At 38.8% G+C, this 16,330-nt stretch overlaps 1 protein-coding gene across 3 annotated transcripts in view; it reads right to left on the reverse strand.

The window, feature by feature from the left end:
- The window catches only part of LOC133535882 (KAT8 regulatory NSL complex subunit 1-like), a 56,383-nt gene that overhangs the window by 23,339 nt on the left and 16,714 nt on the right, over positions 1 to 16,330 (reverse strand). For all 3 annotated transcript variants that reach the window (XM_061875905.1, XM_061875906.1, XM_061875904.1), the window contains 4 exons: positions 591 to 732; positions 465 to 527; positions 321 to 394; positions 152 to 263 (listed from right to left, as the gene is read on the reverse strand). In XM_061875905.1, the coding sequence (XP_061731889.1) occupies positions 152 to 263; positions 321 to 394; positions 465 to 527; positions 591 to 732 (391 nt within the window). The remainder of the gene's footprint in view (positions 1 to 151; positions 264 to 320; positions 395 to 464; positions 528 to 590; positions 733 to 16,330) is intronic.

Below are 16,330 nucleotides of genomic sequence, written 5' to 3' on the forward strand. Positions count from 1 at the left end.
CCTTTAAAAAATATTTTATGTTCCTCTGCGGCCCGGTAGCAAATGCGTCACGGCCCGGTACCGGTCCCCGGACCCACTGCTCTATGGGGTGTGGGAACTTTATTTGAAAGTTTTTAGCCTGGAAGCTGCAAGGTAAGAGAACTGTCCTTACCTTGGCGGTGAGGTTGGCCACAGTGTTGGGCTGAATGAGTCTTCGCCGGCGCCAGCCGTGGAGGGGGCGTGTACGTGCTGCCACACAGCTGCTGTCCACGCACTCTGCCATCCTGCCGTGACAAGACAAACTAGGACTTGAAGGGAGGTCATGGTCATGTCACCTGTACCTGCTCAGGACACCGTTGACCGGCTGCCCATTCTGCCCTCTCCAAGGTTCTGCTGTGGCCGGGTGCTCTGCGTCCTGCAGCAAACACAGCACACATCTTACAGCTCTGACCTCTTCCTGCTCCGCCCACCAAGACTTGAATTACTTGGCTGTTTCCGGGCTCCGTCTTGACGTCTTGAGAACCGACACCTCCCAGCTCCACCAGGCCCTGTGGAGTCAAGTGGGTCAATCAGCACCTTCTTTCACAGCGGGGTGCCGAGCCAAAGCCCACCTTGTTAGCACGGATCTGTCTGTAGATGTCCGTCTGCTGGCGGATACGGTACTCCAAGTCAGAGATGTGCGCCTGCAGCCAGTTCCAGTGACTGATGATGGCCGCCCTCTCCAGCGTGTAGCGACTCTCCGCACGCTTCCATCTGAGGACCGCAAGCAACACCATCTTAACGCTAATAATCAACCCACGACGGCACGTAGTATTATTTCATGCTGCTAACATGAATGTCTGGCAGTGTGGAGACAGAAGAGACGTATTCAGGCTTCTAAAAATCTAACCATGAAGGTGAAGCTATTAACACTGAAGCAGTGCTTCAAAACATAGCTTGCTAGCAGCTAACGTTTCACCACAGTGTTGGTTTGTTGTTTTTTTCAAAGGCCACAAGTACAACACGAGAGTTGTACAATATATCAGTACTAATAAAGTATTGTGGTATTAATAATTTAAATAGGTACCATACTGCCTTTGAAAAATACCGGTACTTTTTTTTGACAGGATGGCACCGTGATGACACACACACAGACCACTTACAGGCAGAAACAGTGTGGAGGCAGAAGACAGAGGATGGACGTATTTTGTCTTAAAAAGCAACGATAAAGGTGAAACTATTAACGCTCAAGAGCCGCTCTGCAGGCAGTGCTTTTAAACATCGCTCACTAGTGGCTGTTTGTCCATAGAGTTTTAGTTACTTCAAAATCACTAATCCTGGTCTCCATGGCGACAAATAAAATAACTTTATTCCAAGTATCATCCCTGCAGGACGAGGACTAGCCAAACATGCTTCACTACACACCGTAGCAGGATACAAAAGCTAATGATAAATGGGTTATACTTGTATAGCGCTTTTCTACCCTTTTAAGGAACTCAAAGCGCTTTGACACAATTTCCACATTCACACACTGATGGCGGGGTGGGTAAAGGGTAGATCTTAGGGCCAAACTAATGAGGAATGTATTGTTTGATATTGTTATCACGATGAACAACATGATTGTTCATTCATTTGAAAACACGAGTATTTATTGGACCACCAACATTTGTAACAAATAAACCACAAGTTAAATAACAATAGTCATGATAAAAATAATACATTTAAATTAATAGCAATATAAAAACAGAGGGGGAGGGGATTTTTTGGGGGCTCATGAAAAAGGGATTTTTTTGGGGTTGGTGCATTAATTGTAAGTGTATCTTGTGTTTTTTATGTTGATTTAATAAACAAATAAAATAATAATAAAATAAAAATTTATAAAAAAGTCTTTTGTGGCCCGGTACCAATCAACCCGGCGGTTGGGGCCCACTGATATAGGGGTTATTACGGTAATCCAGGTGACAGCAGCCGCAAGTAGTTTACAGCAGTGGTGCCCAACCACTGGTACCCGGCCGCAGCTCGATTGGTACCGGACGGCAGAAGAATTTTTTATTATTATTATTTTTTTAAATTTATTAAATCAACATAAAAAACACAAGATACACTTACAATTAGTGCACCAACCCAAAAAACTCCCTTTTTCATGATAAAGAGGAAAAAAAAGAAAAAGAAAAAAGAACTCAGCACACATACAGCAAAAAGTGATCATTTTAACAGCAAAGAATATTGCATTGTCATGTTAAAAATCTCAACAAGAAAAATAATCTGGTGAATATCGTCACACAATTATCAATCACGGTTACACAGAAATATTCTGTTATCAAATATACAGTACGTGTGTGTGTATACTGTACACACACACACACACACACACACACACACACACACACACACACACACACACACACACACACACAGGCGCCAGATACATTTTTACTGGCCAACGTGGCCCCAACTCAAAATAGTTGTCCATAAGTGCCCTACGCTATGGTTTGATTGATTGATTGAAACGTTTATTAGTAGATTGCACAGTTCAGTACATATTCTGTACAACGGACTACTAAATGGTAACACCAGAGTAAGTTTTTCAACTTGTTTAAGTTGGGGTTCACGTTAATTCATGGTAAAAATTCATGGTGGCACGTTTGTCAAGTCATGATACTGTTGTGTACTAGGGGTGTGCCAAAACATCGATACTACGATATATTGCGATATTTCCTCTTGCGGCACGTTATCGATACACGAGCGTCAAATATCGATATTTATAAACATAAACATACAGCCGTTTTAAACAGATTCGCCCACAAAAACCTGTTTGATTTATGGAGTCACTACTTCCAGCCTCCACATTATGGCGCTCAGCATGAATAAGAGTGAGTGTAGAGTACTCTTTGAAAGGAAAGAAGAAGAAGAAGAAGAAGAAGCAGCAGCAGCAGCAGATGGAGGGAATGGCGCAAAGCGGATGAGCGAATAGCATAGAAAAACACATGAAAGATGCACCGGCAAAAAGAAGAGCTTCAACACAATCAAATAGATAAGTCCCTCTAAAATTCACTAACATGAAGATTTATAGAGGCAGTTTAGAGCTGCCTGTGATGCTGAGGCGAGACCTAGCGTTAATAGGAGACCACAGCAAACGTAAAGTCTTAGGACTGGTGAGGAAGTGTGGCGCTGAGGCAAGACCTAGTGTTAATAGAGGCGACCGCAGCAAACTTCACCTTTATCTTTACTTTTCACACCAAAATGCGTCCATTCTCCATTTTCCGTCTACACACTGTCTGCTTGTAAGTACTCTGTGTGTGTACTGCCCAAAATGCTCCTCTGCTGGTAAAACCAACAATGTCACCACGTGACGACAACAGTCCTCCATGCCTGTTAGAAAACTAAATAAATATGGGGAAGTGGTACTTTTCAAATAGAGTACAATACTAATATGATGACTGAGTACTGTGATACTATAGTATCTAGTATAGTAGTGAATATGATGAATGAGTACTGTGATACTATAGTATCTAGTATAGTATCACATGAGTACTGTGATACTATACCAGTATAGTAGTGAATATGATGACTGAGTACTGTGATACTATACTAGTATAGTAGTGAATATGATGAATGAGTACTGTGATGCTATACTAGTATAGTACTGAATATGATGAATGAGTACTGTGATATTACACCAGTATAGTAGTGAATATGATGAATGAGTGCTGTGATACTATAGTAGTATAGTGGTGAATATGATGAATGAGTACTGTGATAATATACTAGTATAGTACTGAATATGATGAATGAGTACTGTGATGCTATACTAGTATAGTAGTGAATATGATGAATGAGTACTGTGATACTATACCAGTATAGTAGTGAATATGATGAATGAGTACTGTGATGCTATACTAGTATAGTAGTGAATATGATGAATGAGTACTGTGATGCTATACTAGTATAGTAGTGAATATGATGAATGAGTACTGTGATACTATACTAGTAGCAGTATAGCACACAAGTCAAGCCTAGTCAGTGGCTATCTGTTTGAAGGTGTAAAAATGATCCAATGTTGATGATGGTGCATCCCTAAAGTGTAGTGCACCTGTAGTACCATGCAGACTGGAGCCGGACTAAAAACAGTTAACAAGAATTTGTGGTCTTCAATTTTAAAAGACACATTTTAATACAACAACATGTATCCCCAGAGTTGTTTCCAGCAGAGTGGTCATAGACAAGGACTTGGAAGGATGGCACGTTGTATAAGGGTTAACTCTGCACGCTGACAACTCAACTATATCCATGGAAGAGGCTGGAACCCACCACTTCTCTACCGGTGGAATGGGTGCATCCCTACTTGTATATGAAACCATGACGCAGGTTGAGAGTGCTTCCAAGACAACATTGGGCCCAGATTTCCATGAGCTGCATCTTGAAAGCATTTTTATTATCTTTACAATAGCCTCTCTACTTTCAATGCTTTTTAATGGCCTACTGAAATGAGATATTCTTATTTAAACGGGGATAGCAGGTCCATTCTATGTGTCATACTTGATCATTTTGCGATATTGCCATATTTTTGATGAAAGGATTTAGTAGAGAACATCCATGATAAAGTTCGCAACTTTTGGTGCTGATAAAAAGGCCTTGCCTTTACCGGAAGTCGCAGACGATGACGTCACAAGGGTGAGGGCTCCTCACGTCCTCACATTGTTTATAATAAATAAAATAAATAGATAAAAATCGACGGCAGCTGCATGGACGGCGCAAGCTCAGCTGATCTCCGGTAAGAGGCGACTTTTTACCACAATTTTCTCACCGAAACCTGCCGGTTGACAAGTGGTACCGGTCTGATCCATAGTAAAGCTTCACCTCCGGGAATTTTAAACAAGGAATCACTGTGTGTTTGTGTGGCTAAAGCTTCCCAACTCCATCTTTCTGCTTTGACTTCTCCATTATTAATTGAACAAATTGCAAAAGATTCAGCAACACAGATGTCCAGAATACTGTGTAATTATGCGATGAAAAGAGACGACTTTTAGCCGCAAATGGTACTGCGCTATTATGTCCTCTACAGTCTGTGACGTCACACGCACGCGTCATCATTCTGCCACCTTTTCAACAAGAAACTCTGTGGGAAATTTAAAATTGCAATTTAGTAAACTAAAGCGGCCGTATTGGCATGTGTTGCAATGTTAATATTTCATCATTGATATATAAACTATCAGACTGCGTGGTCGCTAGTAGTGGCTTTCAGTAGGCCTTTAATGTCATTCAAAGCCTTCATTTTCACAGAATCTATTTGATGACTTGTATTACTTTGTAATGGTCCCCAGTCTTAAAAGGCCTATTGTGGAGGAGGTGTGTATGCTATGTCTTGTTCAAATGTGCTGATGACATGTTTGTCAATACAAGTTCCAGGTATGAGCTGCCAAGTATCCCAGCTTGACTTGTATTGTTTGGGGAGATAAGATTTATATCAAGCAGATGTTGATGGATGTTCCATATCAAGACATCCTGATCCATCCACACAGCTTGGTGCATCCCACCTGTGTCTCCATGGAGATGCTCAAACAACACTGTGTGCATGTATGCATGCAGCGTCCACTGCACTGATGGCTACCTCTCACTTTCCATCATGATGGAGGGGAAAAAGGCATGCCTTTCTGCATTCTGGCATGTCGTCCACATGCTAACACTGTCTGTCCTTTCATTAAAATATTATTTATACATACAATAAATAACATAGCCGTGCGAATAATACATGTATGAAAAAAAGACAGTTTTTAATTCCTAGTAGGCGATGTAATGGACCACCACACACGTACGCCGTCATGGACCGCTGCACACGTTTCTAACATCAATGTACAAACAATCATACACACACACACAACACATGGATGTGACATCAATGTACAAACAATCATACACAGACAACACATGGATGTGACACCAGTGTAAAAACTATCACACACACACACACACACAAGGATGGAACATCAATGTACAAACAATCATACACAGACAACACATGGATGTGACACCAGTGTAAAAACAATCACACACACACACACACACACACACACACACACACACACACACACACACACACACACACACACACACACACACACACACACACACAAGGATGGAACATCAATGTGCAAACAATCATACACACGCACACAACACATGGATGTAACATCAATGTACAAACAGTGGAATTCTTGAAAACAACAGCACAGCACACTTCCCCTTCACAATAATAGCACGGAGCCTCACATCCGGCCTGACTATGCTAACAAAATAAAGGTCTCAAAAAGAACCGTACACAAGTATAATGTACTTAAAACACTTATTGATACATTTACACAATTATTATGCTTTGATTTATCAGAATTACTTTATTAATCCCTGAGCGGAATTAAAATGTTCTACACAATCCCATTCAAGAGCAGACAAACATTACAGGGAGACAGAACAGGATTGCTAAGGAGTCTGCCAACTTCCGGCGCCCCATACAAAGAAAGTGAGATACAGGGAAACAATGTGGTGGGTCAAAGCCTCGGCCCCTGGAGAGGGGGTCCAGACTGAGGCCAAGGGAAAAAACAACTCACAGCCATAGCACACATACCTCTTACATGTGTGTAGGAGGGAAACATCAAAGAACACAAAGGACATTAAAAGTTATTAATAAAAAATTATGATATGGGTCAAATATGTATTTTACCCATACATATGAGGATGTTTGCATTTCATTAACATTTTATTTGACAGAAAAAGCACACAATGGTGGTAAAATAAGAGTAAAAAGGTTAACCATTGATTTAAAAATAAACAGGAAAAACTTAATTATATTGATATTACATTAATTATTACAAACCCCTCTATTTGCAAACTTTTCAATTGAGCCAAATGTGCCTGTGTGTGAACCTCGATGTACAAACCCCTCTATTTGCAAACTTTTTGATTGACTTTGATGAACTTTTTGACACTTCTGGATGGAGCCAAACGCGCCTGTGTATGTGAATGCATGGTCCAGGCATTTAAAAAAGCAAAGGCCATCATTGTTACGGGAGGCACAGGCCTGCATGTCACTTGCTGCACGAGTCATCCTGTGCTGCCACACCTTTCTTCTCCTGTCATTCACCAACTTTTCCTACTCAATACAGGTCCGACAAGGCCAATAAAAAAGCTATGGAGAAAAGGAGGAGTTGCTGTGCACTAAAAAGGACTATTTGTGAGGAGTCAGGCCAATACCAACATAATGGCTGACTATAGACATACTCCTGGTGCAGCCAGGACCAAGTGAAAGCCAGCATGGTCAGAGTGGAATCAACACAAGAGGAAAGAGAGGGAATCCCAGGAGAAAAGGAGTCTTTCAGCTTAGAGGCATACTTCTGCTCCTCCCCCATTCTTCCTTCCTTTCTGCATTAGTCATGATCATTCATCTCCTCTTCTCGCTTGCATGCTAGCAGTATTGGCCCACTAAATCATTGTAGCAACATGGTGCTTCATGTTTATATATATATTATATATATATATATACATATACATATATATATATATATATATATATATACATATATACATATACATATATACATATACATATATATATATATATATATATATATATATATATATATATATATATATATAAGGGTTACCCGCAGGTTTTGGCCGCTTAAACTAAAGTTTTAACACACACACACACACACACACACACACACACACACACACACACACACACACACACACACACACACACACACACACAAGTCTTAACAAGCTGCTCTGTTTAGTTCTGCATCTGCCTGTCAGTACATCTCTCCAGCACCCAGCATTGTCCTACCCACACAACCATCTGATTGGTTACACGCAGAGCAGTAACAACCAATCAGCAGTGCGCATTCTGAGCGCATGTAACATGGAGCGAGCAGAAAGGTGTTTTTAGCAGGTAAGGCAGCGGACTCTCCCCAAATGATAATAACCACCTCCCAGTCAACTACTAGTAACATCACTATGAGCTCATTGACGTTCTAGAAACAAGCGGCAGCTCAGCTCGCTCGCAGTCCTTGAGGTGAAGGCAAATTAGCTATTAGCGTAACGTTAGCTCACTGTGTGGTGTGTGTGCGTGCGTGCGTGTGTGTTACGGACAGCAAAGCCCTGTCTGTCTGAGAGAAAGACAAGCAATATTGACTTACAGTTAAAAACTAAGATATTTCACTTGACTTTTTTCTGTGTTGATTGAGCTGTGTTGAAGCAGCAAAAAAAGGACATTATGTTAAATGAAGAGTTTCTGTCTCTGATAGTTGATATAATAATGTAAGTGCATCATAACCACCAGTTGAGTTTATACCAAAAAGTTCTATTCTGGTTTCATCTGACCACATGACATTCTCCCAATCCTTTGCTGTATCATCCATGTATCCATTTTGGTATAAACTCAACTGGTGGTGTTTGGAGGAAGAAGAATACTGAGTTGCATCCCAAGAACACCATACCTACTGTGAAGCATGGAGGTGGAAACATCATGCTTTGGGGCTGTTTTTCTGCTAAGGGGACAGGACAATTGATCCGTGTTAAGGAAAGAATGAATGGGGCCATGTATCCTGAGATTTGAATGCTTGACCAAATACTTATTTTCCACCATGATTTACAAATAAATTCTTTAAAATTCCTACAATGTGAATTCCTGGATTTTTTTTTTCACATTCTGTCTCTCACAGTTGAAGTGTACCTATGATGAAAATGACAGACCTCTGTCATCATTTGAAGTGGGAGAACTTGCACAATCGCTGGCTGACTAAATACTTTTTTGCCCCACTGTGTGTGTGTGTGTGTGTGTGTGTACACACACACACACACACACACACACACACACTAATGGTGTAACGGTACGTGTATTTGTATTGAACCGTTTTGGTATGGGGGTTTCGGTTCGGAGAAGTACCGAACAAGTTTCCACACGGACATATGAAGTAGCCGCATAAGCTAAATTCTCAACGAGCTGCTCTGCTTTCTGCCTCTGTCCCCGAAACAGCACCCAGCATTGTCCCACCCACACAACCATCTGATTGGTGACAACCATAGCGGTAACAGCCAATCAGCAGTGCGTATTCAAAGCGGTAAAAACCAATCAGCAGTGCGTTCCAGAGCGCATGGAGTCAGCGCTTCAGTGTCGAGCAGATAGGTGTTCAGCAGGTGGGCATAAGGCAGCGTACTCTCCCCAAATTATACAAAACACTTCCAAATCAACTACTACTAACATCACTATGAGCCTGTTGACCTTCTAGAAACAAACTGCAGCTCAGCTCGCTTGCAGTTCCGGCTTGAGGTGAATGCTAATTAGCTTTTAGCGTAACGTTAGCTCATTGTGCAGTGTGTGTGTTACGGAGTGTTGCTTGAGCTGTGTTGAAGCAGCAAAAAAGAAGATGATGTTAAATGAAGAGTTTCTGTCTCTGACAGTTTATATAGTAATGTAAGTGCATCATAAAGCCTACATGAACTTCATGGTGTTCAGGGATGAATAGTCTCACCTATTGCTATTGTACTATTTTTTCAGCTATAGTTACATTAAACATTAGTAATTTAGCAGCCTAGTTTTGAATGGCATGGTCCCTGCTATCACATGTTGATAAAAATATCACATTTACATATAAAAATAAAACTACAGGCTTCCCAAATGCTGTAATAAATTAAGCATGATGAGTTGAACATATGTCAGCATGTGGCATAATAATGACATACTTAGTATTTCAGGTAACTAGGACTGTTTTGTTTTTACTTTATGGAAAAAATATCGAGATGGATATCGTATATCGCCATTCAGCAAATGGAGCGAAAAACACAGCCCAAAATTTTAGGCTTCTTCATGCGACGAAGCCGGCCTACTTCACCACAGTCTGTAGTCTTTTGCCCCCCCAGGCTATGTGGTGGCAGCTACGAGGTGGAGACGTGATGGCGACAGGTCGAGTTACACCGATCCTTACACTAGGGCTGGGCGATATTGCCTTTTTATACGATATATATATTACGATATTTTGCCCTGGCCTTGAATGAACACTTGATGCATATAATCACCGCAGTATGATGATTCTATGTGCCTACATTAAAACATTCTTCTTCATACTGCATTCATATATGCTCATTTTAAACTACGTCAATTGACCAAAAGTGTATTTATTAAAGTTATTAAGCAATGGCACAAACATTCATGTCATTTCCAAAACAAAGTGTAAGATTGTCAGAGACATTTTAAGTGTCAAATAAAAATGAGTTGCATAATAAGAAATCAAATAGTATTCGTCCTTCACTATGTGGTATGTTACTAAGGTTATGAAATTCTCTTCATTCTCTAGCGAGTGACTTTTCAAATGATGCTACATATTAGCAGTAATGCTACTTTTTATAGCAACGCTTTTTCCCCCCACACTTGACAAATTACGGTTGTCTGTTCGACATATTCCCACTAGAAGACGAACCACCGCCAGACGATGGAAACCCAGATGTTTTTATTGGGAATTAAGTCTTCCTTCATTTGTTACCAGATCCGCACTTTCATTCTCTCGTACGGCTACGTTAGCAGCTAATATAACCCATTCTGCTACCTCTCTGCCCTGCGAGGGCGGACACGCATGTGACCTATGATGTGACGTATGTAAGAATGTGCGCCTGTTTGTCTGTGAGTAGACACAGGAAAGAGTGAGAAGAGCCTGAATGCCCGCGGCTAAAAGCTAGTGCGTGAGAACGTATACTCGAATGTTACGATATAGTCATTTTCTATATCGCAGAGAGACAAACCCACGATCTATCGTATATATCGCCCATCCCTACATAACACCCACCCACCCCCTTCCCTGGTCTGTTCGCCGGAGAGACACCACCTTAACTAACACACTGGTTTTACATTAAATGTTTACATTGTCACTTTAAAGACATCAACTGTAAGTTAGTATTTGTAATATTTGCTTTAAACAGATGTTCCTAAACAATTATTTGCACTTACAAATACTTTGTAGCGATGTTATGTTTGTGTTCAATTACAGTAAGTGTGTTTATCGTAAACATTCCTGACACAACATAACATTTTAAAGTCTTTTTTTGACATACACCGCAATAATAGTGCACTGTGGCCTTAATAGCGTAATACTGTACCAAGAGGTTCGATACTGTTATATGCCTAGTAATTGCTAATAAATGAATTGTAATGTGTACTACAAGCAGTATTGGTCTATCATGTTGTGGCGATGCACATGAACACCGATGCTGGGGCTACTGTATTTTAGCGGTGAAAATGATACAGACTTTGCCAAAACATCATGGATCGTGTCAACCAGCCCTCCTTGGGCATGAATTCATGCTGAGGCACTGTCACATCTCTGCTTGAAATCTCCCTTCAGTGGAGGTAAAAAGACGAGGGAAGTGTTTTGGTTTGGAGAGTCAGAAGTAGGTCACGTACACAAAACACACAGCCTACACTCTCAGACGCAGACAAAGAAGTGATCACAAAATGCAGTATTCGTGTCTAAGTTGAGTAACTTTACTCGAAGACCATGATGTCCCCACCCTCTGTGGTTTCATCTTGTGGAAACATGTTGTGCTGATAAACCACACTGGGCTTTTTCCGTTAGGGCCACTGGCGTGGACGTTACACCACCCATATAGTTTAATACCAAATCATCTTCCATTCAGAATGGATTCACCATTGAAGAGGATGCCACCCTCACCATTAATGATGGCTGACAATCTACAATGTGATATATATTGCAGCCTAGGGCCGGGCCATTTGGCAAAAAACATTATCACCAGTCATTATGAAATATAGAAGAGAATAGAAAGTATTTTATTGATCCCTGGGGGAAATCCAGCACCACAGTTGGCTCACAATAAAAAAATATTAACAATAAATAATATATAACATATATTATATACAATATATAATATATGGATAATATAAATATATTCTACATTTAAGTGCAGTCAAGGAACATATGCATTATACAGTCTGATGGCTGTCGGTAGGAAGGACCTCCTGTGTCGTTCCGTGTTGCATTTTGGGAGTCTGAGCCTTCCACTGAACATGCTCATTCTCTCCGCAAGGTCCGAGTGTAGAATATCACACTCATATCACCCCAATAACAGGTTATGTTTCTTTAATTAAAGTCGGATGGTCCCATATTTTGTATTTATTTATATATATTATTATTTTTATAACAAGAGGACAGATAACCCTGTCTACAGTCCGTACTTGGTATTAAGACTACGGTTTGACTTTTCAGCACATTTTGTGGGTGTAGAGAACAACTTTTTTTATCCTCCCAAAGTTCTTTAGTTTTTTTGCTTGTCATCACAAACATTCTGCAGTACACAAAGTATCAGTGGTGTACTAAATACTAAGTTTACATGTATTAAACATCACTTTCAACCAGTAAATGATTATTTGTATTTATTGACTTGTATACATTAGTGCTTCTCACCAGTGTTGTATTTATTATTTGTATGTAACGACTTGTATACGTCAGTGCTTCTCACCTGTGTTTTATTTATTTGTATTTAAAAACTTGTAAACATCAGTGCTTCTCACCTGTGTTTTATTTATAAATTTTCTTTAATGTCTAATAAATACCAGTGCTTCTCACCTGTGTTTTATTTATAAATTTTCTTTAATGACTAATAAACACCAGTGCTTCTCACCTGTGTTTTATTTATTACATTTCTTTAATGACTAATAAACACCAGTGCTTCTCACCAGTATGCATTATTTTTATTTAATGACTTGTAAACACCAGTGCTTCTCACCAGTGTTTTTATTATTATTATTTGTATTTAATGACTTGTAAACACCAGTGCTTCTCACCAGTGTTTTTATTATTATTATTTGTATTTAATGACTTGTAAACACCAGTGCTTCTCACCAGTATGTATTATTTGTATTTAATGACTTGTAAACACCAGTGCTTCTCACCAGTGTTTTTATTATTATTATTTGTATTTAATGACTTGTAAACACCAGTGCTTCTCACCAGTGTTTTATTTGTTATATGTATTTAATGACTAGTAAACATCAGTGCTTCTCACCAGTTTTTCATTTATTAATTGTATTTAATGACTTGTAGACACCAGTGCTTCTCACCAGTGTTTTGTTATTTGTATTTAATGACTAGTAAACATCAGTGCTTCTCACCAGTTTTATTTATTTGTATTTAATGACTTGTAAACATCAGTGCTTCTCACTAGTGTTTTATTTATTATTATTTGTATTTAATGATTTTCAAACACCCGTGCTTCTCACCAGTGTTTTATTTATTCGTATTTAATGACTTGTAAACATCAGTGGTTGTCACCTGTGTTTTAATTATTATTATTTGTATTTAATGACTTGTAAACATCAGTGGTTCTCACCAGTTTTATTTATTATTATTTGTATTTAATGACTTGTAAACATCAGTGGTTCTCACCAGTGTTTTATTTATTATTATTTGTACTTAATGACTTGTAAACATCAGTGGTTCTCACCAGTGTTTTATTTATTATTATTTGTATTTAATGACTTGTACACATCAGTGGTTCTCACCAGTGTATTATTTATTATTATTTGTATTTAACGGCTTGGATACATTATTACCTCTCACCAGTGTTTTATTTATTATTTGTATTTAATGACTTGTAAACATCAGTGCTTCTCACCAGTGTTTTATTTATCATTTGTATTTAATGACTTGTAAACATCAGTGGTTCTCACCTGTGTTTTACTTATTATTACTTGTATTTAATGACTTGTAAACATCAGTGGTTCTCACCAGTGTTTTATGTATTATTTGTATTTAATGACTTGTAAACATCAGTGGTTCTCACCAGTGTTTTATTTATTATTATTTGTATTTAATGACTTGTAAACATCAGTGGTTATCACCAGTGTTTTATTTATTATTATTATTTGTATTTAATGACTTTTAAACACCAGTGCTTCTCACCAGTGTTTTATTCATTATTATTTGTATTTAACGGCTTGGATACATTATTACTTCTCACCAGTGTTTTATTTATTATTTGTATTTAATGACAACAAAATATATATGTACAAAAAATATACATTTGGGCCTCCACTCAGGCTTGATCCCGGGGACCCTAAAAGGTTTTGGTCGAAAAAATATAAAAAATGTGTTATTATTCAGTATTATTATTTGTATTATTATTCAAGGTTTAAAGGATAGCAGGTCCATTCTATGTGTCATACTTGATCATTTTGCGATATTGCCATATTTTTGCTGAAAAGATTTAGTAGAGAACATCCACGATAAAGTTCACAACTTTTGGTCGCTAATAAAAAAAAAAAAGCCTTGACTTTACCGGAAGTAGCAGACGATGACGTCACCCGTGTGAGGGCTCCCACATCCTCACATTGTTTATCATGAGAGCCCCCAACAAAAAGAGCTTTTCGGACCGAAAAAAACCCGACAATTTCCTCATTAATTTGAGCGAGGATGAAAGATTCGTGGCTGAGGATATTGATAGTGAAGGACTAGAAAATAAAGAAATTAAAAAAAAAAAAGCGACGGCTCCGGACGGCGGCAGTGTGGGCGTTTCAGATGTAATTAGACACATTTACTGGATAATTCTGGAAGATCCCTTATCTGCTTATTGTTTTAATAGTGTTTTAGTGAGATTGTAAAGACATACCTCGAGGTCGGATAGCTGCGGTGAACACGCCAGTGTCTCAGAGATAAGCCGAGGAGCCAAGCTCATAGCTGCCTTTTTTGACAGCTACTGCAGGAGGACGAATAAATCACCGATGTCTCCGGTAAGATATATTTCACAATTTTCCCATCCAAAAACATGCTGGTTGACATAGAGAAGTGTTAAAGCTTCACAACAAACAATCACCGGCTGTGTCTCGGTACTAAAGACAGCTGCAATACACCGCTTTCCACCAACAGCATTGTTCTTTTTAGTCTCCATTATTAATTGAACAATGAACAAACTGCAAAAGATTCAGCAACACAGATGTCCAAATTACTGTGTAATTGCGCGATGAAAAGAGACGACTTTTAGCCGTAACTGGTGCTGAGATAGTATGTCCCCTCCAACCCAAAACGTCCCGAACACACGTAATCATCCCGCGAAGTTTTCAACAAGAAACTCCGCGGGAAATTTAAAATTGTAATTTAGTAAAGTAAAGCGGCCGTATTGGCATGTGTTGCAATGTTAATATTTCATCATTGATATATACACTGTCAGACTGCATGGTCGGTAGTAGTGGCTTTCAGTAGGCCTTTAAATCTCTAGATCAGGGGTGTCAAACTTGGTTGCTTTGTTGGGTCTGCTTCTGTCTCTGGCCATGCTCCCTTCACCCCAGCGGACGATGGTGTGGAACACCGCAGAGGCCACCACAGTGGATATGTTTCTTTTACTTTTTATTCATAGCTGTATGTAGAAGTGTCTGGTTGTATCTGCTGCTTTAATGTCTTTAATGTCCTCTGTGTTCTTTGATGTTTCCCTCTTACACACATGGAAGAGGGATGTGTACTATGGCTATGAGTCGTTTTTTATTTATTTATTTTTTCCCCTTGGCCTCAGTCTGCACCCCCCCTCCAGGGCCCAGGCTAAGACCGATTTTTATTTTATTTTAATCTTCAATCCCCGTTTACCTGTATGTCATCTTTTTTGTAAGGGGCGCTGGAAGCCGGCAGACCCGTCAGCGATCCTGTTCTGTCTCCCTGTAATGTTTGTCTGATCTTGAATGGGATTGTGCTGAAAATTGTAATTTTCCTGATGGAATAAATAAAGTACTATCTATCTATCTATCTAATACTGTTTTTTTATTTATTTTTTTTAAAAACACAAAATATGTAATATTTTTACCCAATACATTTTTAAGTGGAATATTTGAGATTATATAATAATTGGAGCCTTAAAAAGCTCAATAACTCATAACAACATTGATTTTAATTCATTATTATTTTTTAGCAATGAAACTTAAAAACAAATTACACAGCAATTATTTGGGATCCAAAAGGGTTCTACTCATTAAAGTGTTAAAAATATATTATACATTTTATTAACTGTTTACTTTTAACACAATAACCTCTAGATCAACTTCAGATTATAAGTTGTATTGTTGTTTATCTTTTTTGTTTGTTTGTTTTAGGCCCTTTTTAAAACAGAAACCAAAAAAACAGCTTACATAGCAAACACAAAATATGCAACATTTTCCCCAAAGAACATCTCAAAGTGGAATATTTAATGTGACGTTATTGGAGCCTTGAATAGGTCAATAATTCATAATGTCATTGATTTTGATTCATTATTATTTTTTAAAGAAGGAGACAGCCTGCATGGCAGCTTTGAGTTATTAGAGTCAACATTGCAACATTTTCTT

Source organism: Nerophis ophidion, linkage group LG17 (assembly GCF_033978795.1).
Source record: "Nerophis ophidion isolate RoL-2023_Sa linkage group LG17, RoL_Noph_v1.0, whole genome shotgun sequence".
Taxonomy (NCBI): Eukaryota; Metazoa; Chordata; class Actinopteri; order Syngnathiformes; family Syngnathidae; genus Nerophis; species Nerophis ophidion.